Source organism: Chrysemys picta, chromosome 6 (genome assembly GCF_011386835.1).
Source record: "Chrysemys picta bellii isolate R12L10 chromosome 6, ASM1138683v2, whole genome shotgun sequence".
Classification (NCBI taxonomy): domain Eukaryota; kingdom Metazoa; phylum Chordata; order Testudines; family Emydidae; genus Chrysemys; species Chrysemys picta.
Window position 1 is genome coordinate 80842999 of NC_088796.1, and position 17875 is coordinate 80860873.

The window sequence follows — 17875 nt, forward strand, 5'->3', positions numbered from 1 at the left end:
AAATTCAGTGTTTCGTGTATTAGCTGAATTGTTGTACAGTAATGCTGTGCTTTGTCCTTTCCTCAATTTTAAATTTAACAGGTTGGCATTACAATGATATTTTGTTTAAAAAACTTCATTAATGTGGGGTAAAAAAAGGTAGTTTACAGTATGTTTTTCATAAAGAATATATTAGGCTTTCATGGCAGAATTCTCATTCTTGTGACAGTATTATATAATGACATAACCCATTCCCATAATGATTTAATAAGAATGGATAATGGAATACAACTAAAGAATTGTTTTATAGTCTAACAACTATAATCATCTCCTTACCTTCGGATATTCTGCTAAACATATGTTAGAAGGAAAAAATACAGTTATTTTTATATGTAGCACAGAAGTGGATTACTTGTGACTTCTCAGATATACAGTCACTCTCTTTCAAAGATGTGAGCCTTTTGGAGTCCTGAGAATTTAATGCTACACAAATTTGTAATCACCAGTTCCATTTTGAGGCATCTAATGGATAATTGTGCTGCATGTGGTTTCCATTATGGAATATGCTTCCTGAGGAAAAAAAAAAAACTGTCATATGGTCCTTTTATGTAGCCTGTCAAAGCGCACACAGTTTTAAATATCATCTCTGACAATGCTTTTAAATATCTTGGGCCAGATTCTCAACTTGTCTAAATTGTCATAGCTCAGTTGAAGTCAGTTTACACCAGCTGAGGATCTGGTCTTTATCAACAAGAATTTGTACAACTTTGTGTATTAAGACCAAGCATATTTCCCTCCCACTTCCCCGTGCTTAAAAATTCATATAATATGGTTAACATGTAGCACTTTTGGAGCTAATTTTATACCAGTATAAAGTAATCATATGTTCTTTAGAATTTGCTAATGGTTTATATTCTTGCTAGTTGTTAGTACTTTATTTCATGAATTTTGTGATTTATAATGATAGAAACTAAAGCTACTAAATTCAAAAAAAAAAAAGTGTGGGTTTACATTTTTTTTTCCATGAAGAGAAGATTATGTGGCTTTATTTTGTTTTAATCTGGTAACAAAGAAGACTCTGTGGGATTTACTGTCTGTAATAGTCCTTTTCAGTTCATTCAAATATTAGAGAAGAAAAAGTCACAGTCAGATCTCCCAGTCCAGTGTTTTGTGTATACGTAATAGGTAGAACTGGTAGCAATTGATCAACACATTTCAGAAAACACCCAGAATTAAGCATATGAAAGTCTATCATGCTCAACTGATATTTGTTTAAACTTGGTGAAAATATTTATAGAATTCTCACCTTGCCAAAGCAGTAAATTGCAAAATGAATATAAGTTAGTTATTTCTTCTCATTCGTGAAAGCTAAATCCGAGACCTCTGTTCAGAAAAGACCCATGCTATATCTTGCTTATGTGTTATTTTCATTTTTAAAGGAGGAGGTCTAGACACAAGATCAAAGCACAAAAATGTGAGCACAATTATGCACCTATATTTGCATTCTCAGTTTCAAAGACTACCCATGCAAAATAGGTAATTAAAAAGAAATTGCTAGTTAGACATATAATTAGCCATTTGCTGATGCATTTATCCAGATAGCATACACAAACGTAACTACGGTATACACACAAACCTTATGTATACATTTTTGCACATACATACTTTAATATGGGCCTCTGGGCTCTTTTTTTTAATCTGGTCCTTGAGCTACATAGAAGAATTGTGCAACAACCCTCTCTTTGATAAATGCCATTAAGTTACTATTCTTGAGAAATAGTCTTGGGTACTTAGAGGATTCATCAGCTTTATTGTCAGAGTAGGTACAAAATGGAAGTGACAGAATATGTGAACATTTATCCACAGTGCTAAAGATTTAAACATGTATATGTGAAAACAGTTACACAAATTAAAACATTTAAATCAACTGCTTCACTGAATAGCAATGTAAGTACATATTTAACTTTAAGCACATGCTTAAGTCCTACTGACCTCAATGAGATTTAAGCATATGCTTTGTTGAATAGTGATGGTCTCATTATTTGCAGAAACTGTTGAGAGAGAATACATGCAGATTGCTTTACGTAAGTTAGCTAAAGTTGTATCATCCATAAAAATCCCAACACCCTGTCTCCTCGGTTTCATTTTGTAGTAACCTTGATGACCCTGGCACATGGCATTTCCTGAGGATTAATGAACTGTTAAGGTTAACTGCCTGAGGTTCTGCTGAGGTGCCATCATCTCCTTCCTGCCCATCAGTAATCCTCAGGAAATGCCCAGTGCTTTTATAGTTTTACTTTAAAAAAAGAAAAGAAAAAACAGCCCCCATAGGCTTGTTCTTTACCCACATGAGCGTATGCAATATTCACACAAATTCAGGATATGCATTTGGAATCGCATCAGTTATACCAAAAAAGCCATTAATAAACATTGAATCACAAATATCTAAATACTTTATTTGTATTTTAAAAGAGGAAAATAGAAGTATATTCTCTTCAATATTAGGAAAACCCGACGATCAATATAAACTGTCATCTTTGTTTTCTGTACTATTCCTATTATACAGCATTACCTCCATATTATGTCTTTCCCTTTTTATTACACATCTTATTGGAAATATGTCTCAGGCACATTCTAACAACTGCCCTGCATAGCTTTTCATTAAATGTTTAATTATTGGAGTATGTGATTTTGTAAAAACTGAATATTTCTCTGAAATTCTTCATTTGGGGAAGGGAGAGTCTCTTTTTGACACTGTGCATGCTGCGATATACCTAATCAAACTATTGCAAAGAGGTTGTGTGGTCCTGATAACTATTTTTCTTTGGTTTCCTTATGCTCAAGACAGTGGCCTGACATAAATTAAGGGACAAGCAACTAATAGGAGAGCTTCCTACAGAGAGATAATATCGAAGTTCACCCTCAGTTATTTGAGAGATGATGGGGAGTTTGTTATTCAATTTATATCTCTATATAAAAGTAATATAATGTCTAATAGTAAATTTCTTCACATAATCAAAGATATTTATCAATTAAACTATGTTATTCATTATTTAGCACTAAGAGTACAAGATATATTACTTTCAATATTTTTAAATGTCCCATTGTTGGATAATGAAAAATTGAAAAATGTGGCTGCAAAAGTACATTTAACTAGAAATAACACTAATATTGGTACATTATATCAAATTATATCTAATTCTAGAGGCACTAATAGTGGCTCCAAATATAAGGTTGTGACATAATTTTGCCTTTTACAGGGCATTAAGCTGAAATTTTCAAAGGTGCTTAAGGTATTTGACCACCAAATTTCCTGCTTTTCAAATCCTGTAATTGGCTTTGAAAATGTGAAACAGTGGCTTACTTTAAAAATACTAAAAGTAGAATGTACACTTTCAGGGGTTTATGATCTTTTATTTATTATTATTTTTTTAAAACAATATTTTGGTCACTGGCAAGTGTTCCTAGAGAAGTAGTAAATGGTCAAAATTACATTCTGAAATTTTACATACAGTGGCTCACCAAGTTTTGTACCCTCTTTGCACACAAAATATACCACCCATCAATTCAGAATTCACAAAAATGTCAACTTCCCCTCATTTGAACTCAATCCCCTTTTTCTTAAAACCTTTTCATCTTTTCTTTACAAAAATTGGCAATTTCCACTTAATCAAAAATAAAAGTGTCAGAACAAAGCTGATATTTCAGTAGTGTCCACATAAAGAGAGAGAGCTCACAGTACATAAATCCAGCAAATATACCACATTCCTCACCATCACTCAGTTATTAAGTAAATGGAATTTAGCTGTCACTCTTTTGGTACAGGCTAGCTTTTGATCTGTATTACAGAATAGTGCATTCTGTGGCATCAGATTGATCAGAAATAGGCACTGAGAGAGAATGTCACAGTATCTGACATATATTTAGACATACATGTGTTGGATGCTCAACTCACCCTAGATAAAGATTGGGGAAGAAAATATCTGAAATAAAATAACCTTTGCAGATTACTCTTAGTATTTAACTTTAACTAGATACTGCAAAAGGATTCTGTAAATGTGTTTATATAGTGTGACAAAGTTCCTCCTTTATCTTGGTGGGTCCTGCGCTTATTGGCAGATTTTCTTGCCTCAGAGATTCACCATGTGGGTTGGGGAACAGCCCAGAGACCTTCCCCTCTGGAAGAACCCACAGTCCAGGTCAATTGGGAGGTTTGGGGAGAAACCCAGGCCCACCCTCTACTCCTGGTTCCAGCCCAGGGCCCTGTGGACTGCAGCTATCTATAGGGCCTCCGGTAACAGCTGCATGACAGCTACAACTCCCTGGGCTACTTCCCCATGGCTTCCTCTAAACACCTTCCTTATTCTCACCACAGGACCTTCCTCCTTGTGTCTGATAACACTTGTACTCCTCAGTCCTCCAGCAGCTCACTCTCAGCTCCTTGCACCTCTTGCTCCCAGCTCCTCACACCACAAACTGAAGTGAGCTCCTTTTAAAACCCAGGTGCCCTGATTAGCCTGCCTTAATTGATTCTAGCAGCTTCTTCTTAATTGGCTCCAGGTGTCCTAATTAGCCTGCCTGCCTTAACTGGTTCTAGCAGGTTCCTGATTACTTTAGTGCAGTCCCTGCTCTGGTCACTCAGGGAACAGAAAACTACTCATCCAGTGACTAGTATATTTGCTCTCTACCAGACTCCTGTACCCCACTGGTCTGGGTCTGTCACAATAGCATTATTGTAGTGCAGTGGCACTCTTTCCATTTAATTCATGGACTTTATAAAACTGAATTAATTGAGCTTCATAAAACTCCTGTGAAGTAGGAATTCCCATTTTACAGAAAGGGTGCTTGTCTGTATGAATTCTTAGTTTGCAGCAAGCTGGGGTGATAAAATCTACCTCACACTAGCCTGCCACGTGCTAACTGTCTGTGTGGACCCTGCTCTCAGTTCCCCAGCAAGCTTTAATCTACTCCCATTTCAAAGTAGGGTTGAGCAAATGGCACTATGGAACTTCTAGTGCGCAGCAACAGGATCCGCATGGACAGTTAGTGCGCAGCAGGCTAGTGTGAGGATGATTTACACCACAACTTGCTGTGAACTAAATGTTCATATACGTAAGCCCAAGAAAAATGAGGTACAGGAGGGAAATTTGGAGCATAGGAATTACCATACCAGATTATCCAGAATCTGATTTAACAGTGACTTATATCAGAAGCTTCACAGGAAGATGCAAGAAACTACACAGTGGAAAATAATGGAATAACCTGCGCAAGGATGAAATTTTTTCTTATTTCCTACCAGTTAGTGGTTGTTGTGTAGTCTGAAGTATGAGTATTTATGTATTCTCATTAGCCACACAATGTTTAATTAACCTTTTTGGTCTCAATGGTAGTGGTAACCTGTTCCCACAGGTCAGTCACATACTGTTTAATTTTTTTTTATCAGTATTAAATTGATTGCCACTTGTTCTTGTATTATGAGAAAGAGTAAATGGGAGTGCTTAATTTACCTTCTCAATGTCATTCATTATTCTGTATACCACAGTTATCTTCTTTCTAAATCAGGCAGACCAGTCTTTTCCAGTCTTTTCTCATAAGAAAGTCTTTCCATGACTCTAGTCATTTTCTTCATCCACCTTTGAATCCCTTCTATTTCTGCTTTATACCTTTTGAGATTGGATGATGAGAAACAAATGGTGGGGGAAAAGGAAAGGTAAATAGAGCCATCATGATTAGCATATTAAGCAGAAGTCTCAGCACACCAAATGTCTAGCCTGTTTGTTTTGCAAGTCTCATGGCATAGATGAGTTTTAAAAAAGATTTAAAGGAGAATAATGTATTGACTTTATGGACATTAATAGGGAATATCTCCCATGCATGGGGATGAAGGTTGACATTGTTGGTAGAGTAGAGGCTTATTACATATTAGCACTGATAGGTAAAACAGAATTAAATGATGAAGGGCCTTATATAGGGATGCAAAGAGATGGAAGACATAGACCAATGAGCCAAGGAAATGACTTTAGCAATAGCATTTTGAATGGACTTGAGAGGACCAAGATTGCAATTGTCAAGCTTAGAATGAAAATAGTTGGAGTAATCAGGACTAGGACATATAGTATATCTAGATAAACTTGCCCAAGGTTAAATAGGCAGTGGCAAAGCCAAGAATAGAACTTAACTCTCCTGATTTTCAGTCCTGAGCTTTAATCACAGGACTACCTTTCCTTCCTTGGAGTCAAATTCTGCAGCTCAAGTATGGGCCCTCAGCTGTGACAAGAATACAAAAAGAGCCAGAATGTTTCTGTTACATGGGAGGCCTGTTCAGAGTTCTACACCCTCTGCACACCTTATGTGCCAACATGGAGTGTTTTGGAGATGGGACAGGGGTCAGCTAGGTGGATCCACAGTTATGTTACTTCAGCAGCCAAACCTCCTCTTTTCTATGATTGACTGGGTACAAAACCTGAGGAGGTTGTTAAAGTCATATGGCTGCATAGCAGCTCCTCTGTTGATCAGGGAGAGGATTCTATTCCATCTTACCCTCTCTGACCCTTGCAGACCTCCAGTTTATAGCCCATTTACTTTGGTTGTGTGCTGGGGAGAGGATTTGGACCTTACTACCAACTACTAAATGGAACTTAATTAACTTTAAATAGTTGAATTGTTAAACCTAAAAGGCCAATTTTTGAAACTTATAAAATCACTGGATATTTTTAGTACAGGAATATTTTACAGCATTAATGGATTTTATAGTCTTACTATTTATTGTACAGTGCTGTAGTGGCACACATTATTGGTGAATAATGCAATTGTATTCCTGCCAGTCGATGGTCCTATTGCCATTGTTTCCCATAGAAACATAACATAACAGTATAAATATAAATAGGAGAGAAGTTGATCACCAGGAATGACTCACATTAATGTACAACTCTAAAAGAAATTTTGGGCACGAACTAAGGTGTTGAGGTTCTTTCACATAATTCTGAAGCCAAACATCCAATTTAAATGGGGAATGTGTAGAACTTCTTGCCCACAAGGTGACTTTGAGTATACTTTACTTCACATGACTGTTCAAGAGCCTGATTTGTTCAAGAATTACAGACTCTTCACAGGAGGAAAAAAATACTGAATTCATGTATCAAAAATGATGCAAAACCATTTATCCTCAATTCCTTGAAGTGTATCTTATTTAGTCTAATCAATGCTTACGATGAAGCCAAAAGGGGGAAAGAGCCCTCCCCCAACAAAGGTATTCCTGGCTTGAAACATCAAATTATGCCTATTTACAAAAGTCAGCTTTTAAAAAAACAGAAATATAGTGCATAAATGTAGCCTGTCTGGGACAATTACAGCATTTCCCCATTTTCAGTTAGTAAGCAATGGGGTCTACTAGTTAAAAAGAAAAGGACTTGAAAGCAGGAGATTTCTAAATCCTAATCTGCACTGACCCAGAGAGGTGCTCTGTGATTTCTGAAGCATTCCATTTGTCCCCCCCTTATTCCTTAGGTCCTGTCTGTTCATAAAAATTACCATCTTGGGGGCAAAGAACTTGTATAGACCTGACTGACCTGTGTTTTAATCAAGTTACTGAATAATGCTACAGGCCGTTAGTCCTTGTAATCAGGCCAATAAAACTGTCCTAACTTCAGAAGAATCCAAATAATGGCAGACATATGTTTTTTGTCATGTTTCCTTGCCAGAAAGGGAATCTAGAATGTGCTGTTACTGAAGTTTATTTATGTAGGTTATGAATGACCAATAGCTTTGTGAATTGGATCCTGTGATTCAACCAACTTGTAAATTATACTGACAGTACAATATGAAGACGCCATAAAGTATTACAGTAAAGTTCTCTTTCACATCATTTTTAAATATTTCCACAGCTCTTCGAGATGCCAGCAAACAGTCCATTAATAGTGACTGGAAGATAGAACATTCAGGAACATTCAATATTGCTGGGACTACTGTCCATTATGTTCGGAGAGGTCTCTGGGAGAAAATCTCTGCCAAAGGTCCCACAACATCACCTTTACATCTACTGGTATGACAATATGGATTATGTTTTTTACCTGTTTTATATGAAATAGCATGGTGGTGAGGTTGGTGTTTTATGTTTCTGGAATTCTTTAGCAATCCAAATAGTCTGACAGTTTTTCCTAATGTGAGATAGCTAGAAGCCATAACTGAGATGAAATCTTTTGTGTGACAAACATTATAGGAGACTTCACATTGTAGGAGCAGTGGGCTCTGGTGGTCACCTACTGAAATGGAGGAGAGGTGAAGTTGATAGTGATGGTGATAGAACTGGAAGAGGGAGAGAGAGTATGGGGATTATCAGGGTGATGATAGGAGAATACTCAACATTTTCAAATCCTCCAAATGCAAGAATCTGGGGAGAGCTATCCCTCCAAAAATGAAATTAAAACCTGATATCCTCCAAAAACTATATCCTCCTTGTGAGTAATATCATCTGGTATTCTTTCATGCAGAAACCTGAAGTTGTAATCCATCCTTTACCAATGGGTTAACTAGAATCACGATTGTCATCCTCTCACTACACTGGTGGGACAGAGGTGTTCAAAATGTTTGTCTGTAACTGTGAAACACAAATTGGTTTGTGAGACAAATTTATTTCTAAAAATCACTTTTATTCAATGAGCCAGAAGAAGCCACAGTATACTTCTGCTATACGTTATTTCTGGGGAATAAAATTCTCCTGCCATCATAAACATGTACACATCTCTAAAACAACTAAGTCACACGTTCCTTTTTAACAAGGATTTAGGTCAAATTTAAATGGTTTATAAGTACCAATAACTTCACATTGACTGTATTGTGTGTTCAACAATTGTAGTGTGCTGCTAGTGACAATCGTTATAGTAAAAAAGAAACAAATTTGGAGAAAAAGTTGTATGTGGAATTACATTGAACAGTGAGTTAACAATACGGCTGCCTTAAAATGGTCAGTTTCTAAACTATCCAACCATCCCTTCCTACAGAAAATTCTAATCTGAGAAAGTCAGCCTCAATTTTTGCTCCTATCCTAGTGAGTTTTGTGCACATCCCTTCATTTATTCTGCTTAAATACCCTGTCCATTTCCTTTGTGTAGGTCATAGCAGCATAATACTTATAGTCAAGAAGACTGTGATGGTTTCTTCTAAGACCAGAATGCAGCTCTGTACCGACAGAGAAAATACACATGAGCAATGTAGTGTTAATTCTTCCTTTACTACTCTATTTAATTTCTTCCTCTGGTCATAATTTGACTTCAGCAATGTCTGTGAACATGAATCTTCATTCTGTGTATGTTGCAGGTCCTGCTTTTTCATGACCAGAATTACGGTCTGCATTATGAATACACTATTCCACTGGACCCTCTTCCTGAGAATCAGAGCTCAAAAGTGCCTGAACCTCTTTTTATGTGGACGCACTCAGGTTGGGAGGACTGTGATGCTGTATGCGGAGGAGGTGAATGATTTTTTTAAAGTTATAATATATATTTATATATCCTTGGATAACTATATGTTCAATCAAATGTTAGTTCTAATAGTGTTTTAATAATACCATCCTTATTACAGCAGATATAATACAATAGGCATGGAAAGATTAAGTATATTTTTCATCTCCTTGCTTTTTAATTTTCTAAAAGCAACAATAATATCTATAGTAAAATTTTACATCCAAGTAAAGTAGATAGTCAAAAAGGACAGTGAGGAGAGGAAATCTGGTTAAACAAAATGAAGTGGCCCATTCCCAACAGTAGAAAAGAAGGGGTGAATATCAACAGAATATCAATCAGAGGGGTAGCCACATTAGTCTGGATCTGTAAAAAGCGACAAAGAGTCTATAAGGTGCCACAGGACTCTTTGTCGCTTTTAACAGAGGGAAAATTACTTTTTGTAGTGACCCAGCCACTCCCAGTCTTTATTCAGGCCTAATTTGAAGTTTGCAAATTAATTCCAGTTCTGCAGTTTCTCATTGAAATCTGTTTTTGAAGTTGTTTTGTTGAAGAATGGCCACTTTTAAGTCTGTTATTGAGTGTCCAGGAACCTATCCTTGCAACAAAGCCCGTTGCCAAGTCTGTCCACATATCTATTCAAGGAACACCATCATAGGACCTAATCACATCAGCCACACCATCAGAGACTTGTTCACCTGCACTTCTACCAATGTGATATATGCCATCATGTGCCAGCAATGCCCCTCTGCCATGTACATTGGCCAAACTGGACAGTTTCTATGCAAAAGAATAAATGGACACAAATCAGACGTCAAGAATTCTAACATTCAAAAACCAGTCAGAGAACACTTCAACCTCCCCGGTCTCTCAATTACGGACCTCAAAATTGCAATACTCCTACAAAAAAAACTTCAAAAACAGACTCCAATGAGAAACTGCAGAATTGGAATTAATTTGCAAACTGGACACCATTAAATTAGGCTTGAATAAAGACTGGGAGTGGATGGGTCATTACACAAAGTAAAAACTATTTCCCCATGCTAATTTTTTCCCCTACTGTTACTCACACCTTCTTGTCAACTATTGGAAATGGGTCATCCTGATTATCACTACAAATTGTTTTTCTCCTGCTGATAATAGTCCACCTTAATTGATTAGTCTCGTTATAGTTGGTATGGAAACACCCATTTTTTCATGTTCTCTGTGTATATATATTGTGACAGACCCAGACCAGTGGGGTACAGGAGTCTGGTAGAGGGCAAATATACTGGTCACTGGATGAGTAGTTTTCTGTTCCCTGAGTGACCAGAGAAGGGACTGCACTAGAGTAATCAGGAACCTGCTAGAACCAGTTAAGGCAGGCAGGCTAATTAGGACACCTGGAGCCCATTAAGAAGAAGCTGCTAGAATCAATTAAGGCAGGCTAATCAGGGCACCTGGGTTTTAAAAGGAGCTCACTTCAGTTTGTAGTGCGAGAGTGTGAGGAGCTGGGAGCAAGAGGCGCAAGGAGCTGAGAGTGAGAGGGTATGCTGCTGGAGGACTGAGGAGCACAAGCGTTATCAGACACCAGGAGGAAGGTCCTGTGGTGAGAATAAGGAAGGTGTTTGGAAGAGGCCATGGGGAAATAGCCCAGGGAGTTGTAGCTGTCATGCAGCTGTTACAGGAGGCACTATAGACAGCTGCAGTCCACAGGGCCCTGGGCTAGAACCCGGAGTAGAGGGCAGGCCCGGGTCTCTCCCAAACCTCCCAATTGACCTGGACTTTGGGTTCTCCCAGAGGGGAAGGTCTCTGGGCTGTTCCCCAACCCACATGGTGAATCTCTGAGGCAAGAAAATCCGCCAATAAGTGCAGGACCCACCAAGATAGAGGAGGAACTTTGTCACACTGGTGTTAGGAATGGGATCTTGGGGTGCACAGCGCAGCGGAAGAAGGAGGGTGATTTAAACAAAAAACAAACAAACAAACAAAAAGGAGAGGGTTTATTTTTTTTCACCACAATGGATGATGTGGTGCAGGCACTGATACAAGCTAAGGCGGCCAAGCAGGAGGCTACCCGTGTCCAGGCAACCGCCCAACAGGAGGCAGTGCGACTGCAACAAGAGACTAATCGCTTGCTGATGGACCAGGCTGCTCAAGACCGAGCTATTTTGCGGGAGCTGGTAAACCAGGTAAAGTCCCTTACAGAGCTGAATCGCGGCCATGATGGGACGCGGCTCATATAGGCCAGTCATTGGCTGCAGAAAATGACACTGAGGATGATGTAGAGGCATACCTTCTGGCCTTTGAGAGGACAGCCCTACGGGAGGCCTGGCCTCGAGATCAGTGGTTTGGCATCCTTGCCCCATTCCTGTGTGGGGAGGCCCAGAAGGCCTACCATGATCTGCCTGAAGATGCTGCGGCAGACTACTCCCAGCTGAAAGCAGAGATCCTGGCCAGATCTGGGGTAACGACAGCAGTATCACGGTTGGAGGTACCAGGAAGACAAAAGCCTGCGGTCCCAATTGTATGACCTCATCCATCTCGCACGAAAGTGGTTGCAAACAGAGTCCCGGAGTCCGGAAGAGTTACTAGCGGTTCTGGTCATCGACCGATACATGAGGGGACTACCACCAGACCTTCGTGCCTGGGTAAGCCAGAACGAACCCTCCGCCTATGATGAGGTTGTCGCCCTGGTAGAGAGGTGAAGGACAGCGAGGGAGCTGACCCGACCAGTTAAGGAACAGGCACCCTGGGTTAAACTAGCAGCACCAAGCCCTAAAATTCGGGTGACTGGGCCACCAGGAGGGCCCGGTGGAAAAAGAGAGAGGCTGAAGGCCCATTAGAGGCCACAAAGAGTCGGCGCACTGAGGGAGAAGAGGACCGTGACGTTAGACTGCCCAAACCAAGAGACCGGGGAACACCTAGGGCTCCATACAGATGTTGTGCCTGCGGGGAGTGGGGACACATAGCTGCACAGTGTCTCAATGCTGAGGAGCCTATGCAGTGTAACCTGGGGAATTGGGCAGATCCATGCTCCCTAATCCACCTTGTGGGGGTCTCACTAACCCCACATATGTATACCAGACCAGTGAAACTAAATGGGGTAAGGACCATGGCACTGGTTGATTCAGGGAGTGCTATCACGCTTATCTCAGGGAAGCTCGTGAAGCATAGTCAGCTGCTGCAGGCTAAACTTACGGGGATAACATGTGTCCATGGGACAGTTAGTTACTACCACACCATCCCAGTAAAAATCGAGATCCAAGGGAACACTACTGAGGTAGCAGCAGGTGTAGTCCCTAAACTCCCATACCCGGTGCTCATAGGGAGGGACTTCCCAGTAGGAGGACTGGAGAAAAATGGAGACCCTAAAATTGATGAGGCATCCGCAGCAGACTGTCAACCCCCAATCTTCTCTGAAATATCCCCAGATTTGTTCTCCACTCCCAGACAGGGTAGAAAGACAAAAAGGGAAAGAAGGGCAGCTAAGGCCTTGGGAACCCAAATACTGACCCAAAGCCAGAGGGTCGCTCTTGTAGGTAGGCGGACCCGCGCAGCTAAAAAGGAGGCCACGCACGAGGGAGAAGCACCTGAGTCTTTTCCCACCCTAATGCTTCTGAATCAGTAGAGGCAACAGAGACTGGGCCCCTAGATCTTGGGCAGATTAGCCCCGGGAGAGGAAATTTTGGACGGGACCAGGCAGAAGACCCAAGGTATGACAACATTAGGAAGGAGGTGACTGAAATAGATGGGGTCCCCGTGGAAGGAAAAAACCCAGGGACCAGGACCTTACTTCATAATGAAGAAGGATCTCTTATACCAGTACAGGGGCAGAAGGTACAGCAGATCCTAGTACCTCAAAAACACCAGAACGCTGTATTAAGTCTTGCTCATAGTCATCTTTTTGGGGGGCATTTGGGGGTAGAGAAGACCCTGGCACAAGTCCTACGACGGTTCTTCTGGCCCGGAGTGCATGAAGAAGTGCAGAGGTTCTGTGCCTCCTGCTTGGAGTGTCAGCTGCACAGTCCCCATCCCCACTTGAGGGCACCTTTAGTACCCCTTACCATCATAAAGGTCCCCTTTGAGCGAATAGCCATGGACCTAGTGGGACCACTGGAGAAGACAGCTCGGGGCCACCAATATATACTTGTTGTTTTGGACTATGCTACTCGCTACCCAGAAACCATCCCCCTGCGGAACATGGCCTCTAAAACTATAGCCAAAGAGCTGGTGGGGATCTTTGCCCGAATGGGGCTACCGAAGGAGATATTAACTGACCAAGGAACCCCATTTATGCCTAACCTAATGAAGGACCTCTGTGCGCTGCTCCATATACATACCCTGAGAACTTCGGTCTACCATCCACAGACTGATGGGTTGGTAGAAAGGTTTAACTGAACCCTCCAGTCTATGATAAGGAAGGTGGTAAGTCAGGACGGGAAGGATTGGGACACCCTACTACCCTACCTTATGTTCGCTATCCGGGAGGTACCACAGGCCTCAACTGGGTTTTCCCCCTTCGAGTTATTATACGGACATCACCCCCGTGGCATACTAGATATCGCCAAAGAGATCTGGGAAGAGGAACCCAATGAGAGGAGAAATATAATAGAGCATGTAATTCAGATGCAAGACTGGATAGCCTGGGTTACCCCTATTGTACGGGAACATTTGGAGAAGGCACAGGTGGCCCAGCGAATCCATTACAATCGCCAGGCAAAAGTGCGACAGTTCCAACCAGGGGATCGGGTTATGGTGTTGGTACCCACGGCAGAAAGCAAGCTTCTGGCCCAATGGCAGGTGCCCTATGAGGTGGTTGAACCCTTGGGGGAAGTAACCTACAAGGTGTGGCAGCCAGGACGCAGAAAACAAGAACAGATTTATCACGTTAACCTTCTGAAACCCTGGCATGCACAAGAGGCATGCACAACGGTCCAAAAAGACCTAACCCAGGAAAACAAGCCTTCCAAACAGGTAAGAGTGTCTCCCGATTTAACGCCAGACCAGAAATGAGGTGTCTGAGATGATCTTCCAGAACCAAGATGTGTTCTCGACAAAACCGGGTCGAACAACTGAGACATATCACCACATCGTCACGAACCCTGGGGCCACAGTAACAATGAGGCCCTATCGGGTGCCAGCGGCAAAAAGGGAGGAAATAAAAGCAGAAGTAAAAAAAATGCTGGAGTTGGGGATCATCGAAGAATCCCACAGTCAGTGGTCCAGCCCAATCGTGCTGGTGCCCAAACCTGATGGCACCACAAGATTTTGCAATGACTTCCAGCGACTAAACGAAGTATCCCAGTTCGACGCGTACCCCATACCTCGCATAGATGAGCTAGTGGACCGTCTGGGTAATGCCCGGTACTTGACTACCCTAGACTTGACAAAGGGGTACTGGCAGATTCCCCTTGCAGAAGATGCAAAGGAAAAGACTGCGTTCTCTACACTAGAGGGTCTTTTTCAATATACCGTCCTCCCTTTTGGACTACATGGGGCCCCAGCTACCTTCCAGCGCCTCATGGACAAGCTATTATGCCCGCATAACAGTTATGCTGCTGCCTACTTGGATGATGTGGTCATTCATACCCCAGACTGGGAAACCCACCTGGAGAAGGTGGAGGCAGTCCTCGATACCTTCAGGCGAGCTGGCCTTACAGCAAACCCTGCCAAGTGCGCTGTAGGGTTTACAGAGGCCAAATATCTTGGCTACATTGTGGAAAAAGGTCTGGTAAAATCCCAAGTGAACAAGTTAGAGGCCATCCAAAATTGGCCCCGACCAAGTCGCAAGAAACAAGTCCGGGCATTCCTAGGTGTGGTGGGGTATTACCGACGATTTATCCCTCACTTTGCCACAAGGGCAAGCCCCCTGACAGACCTAGTGAAAGCCCGTCACCTGATCTGGTGAGATGGTCTGACGCAGCACAGGAAGCATTCACAGACCTACAGACTGCCCTCTGCAATAACCCCGTACTGATAGCCCCTGATTTCACCAAGGAGTTTATCCTGCAGACGGATGCATCGGAAGTAGGGTTGGGGGCCATTCTATCACAGATGGTCAGGGAGGAGGAACACCCAATTCTATACCTCAGTCGGAAACTCCTTCCACGGGAACAAAAATATGCAGTGGTGGAGAGAGAATGCCTCGCTGTAAAATGGGCCATGGAAAGGTTGCGCTACTACCTGCTCGGGTGCAGATTTGTCCTCGTGACCGACCATGCCCCTCTTCAATGGATGCAGCGGAACAAGGAGAAGAACACAAGGGTGACCAGATGGTTCTTATCCCTCCAACCTTTCCAGTTCCGTGTGCAACACAGAGCAGGGAGCCGTCATGGCAACGCTGATGGCTTGTCACGTGTGCACTGCCTGGCGTCCCAAGCTGCCCAACCCCTTGGCGTTGAGCAGGGGGGAGGGATATGTGACAGACCCAGACCAATGGGGTACAGGAATCTGGTAGAGGGCAAATATACTGGTCACTGGATGAGTAGTTTTCTGTTCCCTGAGTGACCAGAGAAGGGGCTGCACTAGAGTAATCAGGAACCTGGTAGAACCAGTTAAGGCAGGCAGGCTAATTAGGACACCTGGAGCCCATTAAGAAGAAGCTGCTAGAATCAATTAAGGCAGGCTAATCAGGGCACCTGGGTTTTAAAAGGAGTTCACTTCAGTTTGTAGTGCGAGAGTGTGAGGAGCTGGGAGCAAGAGGCGCAAGGAGCTGAGAGTGAGAGGGTGTGCTGCTGGAGGACTGAGGAGCACAAGCATTATCAGACACCAGGAGGAAGGTCCTGTGGTGAGAATAAGGAAGGTGTTTGGAGGAGGCCATGGGGAAGTAGCCCAGGGAGTTGTAGCTGTCATGCAGCTGTTACAGGAGGCACTATAGACAGCTGCAGTCCACAGGGCCCTGGGCTGGAACCCGGAGTAGAGGGCGGGCCTGGGTTCCCCCCAAACCTCCCAATTGACCTAGACTGTGGGTTCTCCCAGTGGGGAAGGTCTCTGGGCTGTTCCCCAACCCACATGGTGAATTTCTGAGGCAAGAAAATCCGCCAATAAGCGCAGGACCCACCAAGATAGAGGAGGAACTTTGTCATAATATCATCCTACTGTATTTTCCACTGCATGCATCCGATGAAGTGAGTTTTAGCCCATGAAAGCTTATGCCAAAATAAATTTGTTAGTCTCTAAAGTGCCACAAGTACTCCTTGTTCTTTTTTGCAGGGAGATTGAAGTGCTCTCCTACTGGTTTTTGAATGTTACAATTCTCGATGTCTGATTTGTGTCCATTTATTGTTTTGCATAGAGACTATCTGGTTTGGCCAATGTACATGGCAGAGGGGCATTGCTCGCACATGATGGTATATATCACATTGGTGCAGGTGAACGAGTCTGTAAGCGTGCGGACTCAACCCTGCAGCGCCTCTTGCTGGTCTCTCAGGGAATTAGCTCGATTTCCAGCCCAGAGCGCCCTCTGCAGGCAGGTGATCTGCCACAACTGGGCCCCGTGTCCCCCCCAGACCCCGGTGCCCATTTTCTCTGGGGTGCTGCCCCCTGGCAATACCCCAACAATCTCTGTGGGTCTCCCTTCCCCGGGTAACCCTCACCCACTACCCCCACCTCGCCTAAGTCTGGGCTACTGCCAATCCTCACCTAGCCCACTTACTGGGGCAGACTGCAGTATAAACACCACTCATCACAGGCAAGGGAGTTTGACCTGCTGCCTTCTTCTACCACCCAGTACCTCTATGGGCCTGGGACCAGGCCCTGCAGTCTGGGGAGTCGCCAGCCTGGAGCTCCCCTGTTCCTCTGGTTCTTCCCCAGCCCTGCTTCACTCCCAGGTACCCTCTTATTCCCCTGCAGCCAGGCCGGTCTCCCTCCACAGCTAGAGGAGAGACTCTGCTCTGCTTCTGGCTGCCCTGGCCTTCTTATAAGTCCCAGCTGCCCTGATTGGGGCGAGGCCCAGGTGTAGCTCCTTCCCAATCTGCTTGGGCTTTTCTCCTAGCCCCTAGCCCTCTCCCAGGGCTGGCTTCTACCCTCTCAGGGCTGGAGCAGGTAACCATCCCGCTAGAGAGCCCCTAATGGTGTGGCTGATGTGGTTAAGTCCTATGATGGTGTCCCTTGAATAGATATGTGGACAGAGTTGGCAATGGGGTTTGTTGCAGGGATTGGTTCCTGGGTTAGTGTTTCTGTTGTGTGGTGTGTAGTTGCTGGTGAGTATTTGCTTCAGGTTGGGAGGCTGTCTGTAGGTGAGGACTGGCCTTTCTCCCAAGGCCTGTGAGAGTGAGGGATCATCCTTCAGGATAGGTTGTAGATCCTTGATGATGCGTTGGAAAGGTTTTAGTTGGAAGTTGTAGGTGCTGGCTAGTGGCGTTCTGTTACTTTCTTTGTTGGGCCTGTCCTGTAGTAGGTGACTTCTGTGTACCCTTCTGGCTCTGTCAATCTGTTTCTTCACTTCCCCAAGTGGG

General features: G+C 43.0%; 1 protein-coding gene and 1 long non-coding RNA gene across 4 annotated transcripts in view; one reads left to right on the forward strand and one right to left on the reverse strand.

Moving 5' to 3' along the window:
* ADAMTS19 (ADAM metallopeptidase with thrombospondin type 1 motif 19) overlaps window positions 1-17875 on the forward strand; it is a 326693-nt gene that overhangs the window by 267957 nt on the left and 40861 nt on the right. For all 3 annotated transcript variants that reach the window (XM_065599319.1, XM_005303066.5, XM_065599318.1), the window contains 2 exons: window positions 7863-8020; window positions 9295-9448. In XM_065599319.1, the coding sequence (XP_065455391.1) occupies window positions 7863-8020; window positions 9295-9448 (312 nt within the window). The remainder of the gene's footprint in view (window positions 1-7862; window positions 8021-9294; window positions 9449-17875) is intronic.
* Window positions 1292-4447, reverse strand: LOC135984352 (uncharacterized). Its single transcript, XR_010602288.1, has 3 exons — window positions 4350-4447; window positions 1972-2030; window positions 1292-1426 (listed from the first exon to the last, which is right to left on the reverse strand). It is a non-coding gene; the product is annotated as an uncharacterized LOC135984352 (long non-coding RNA).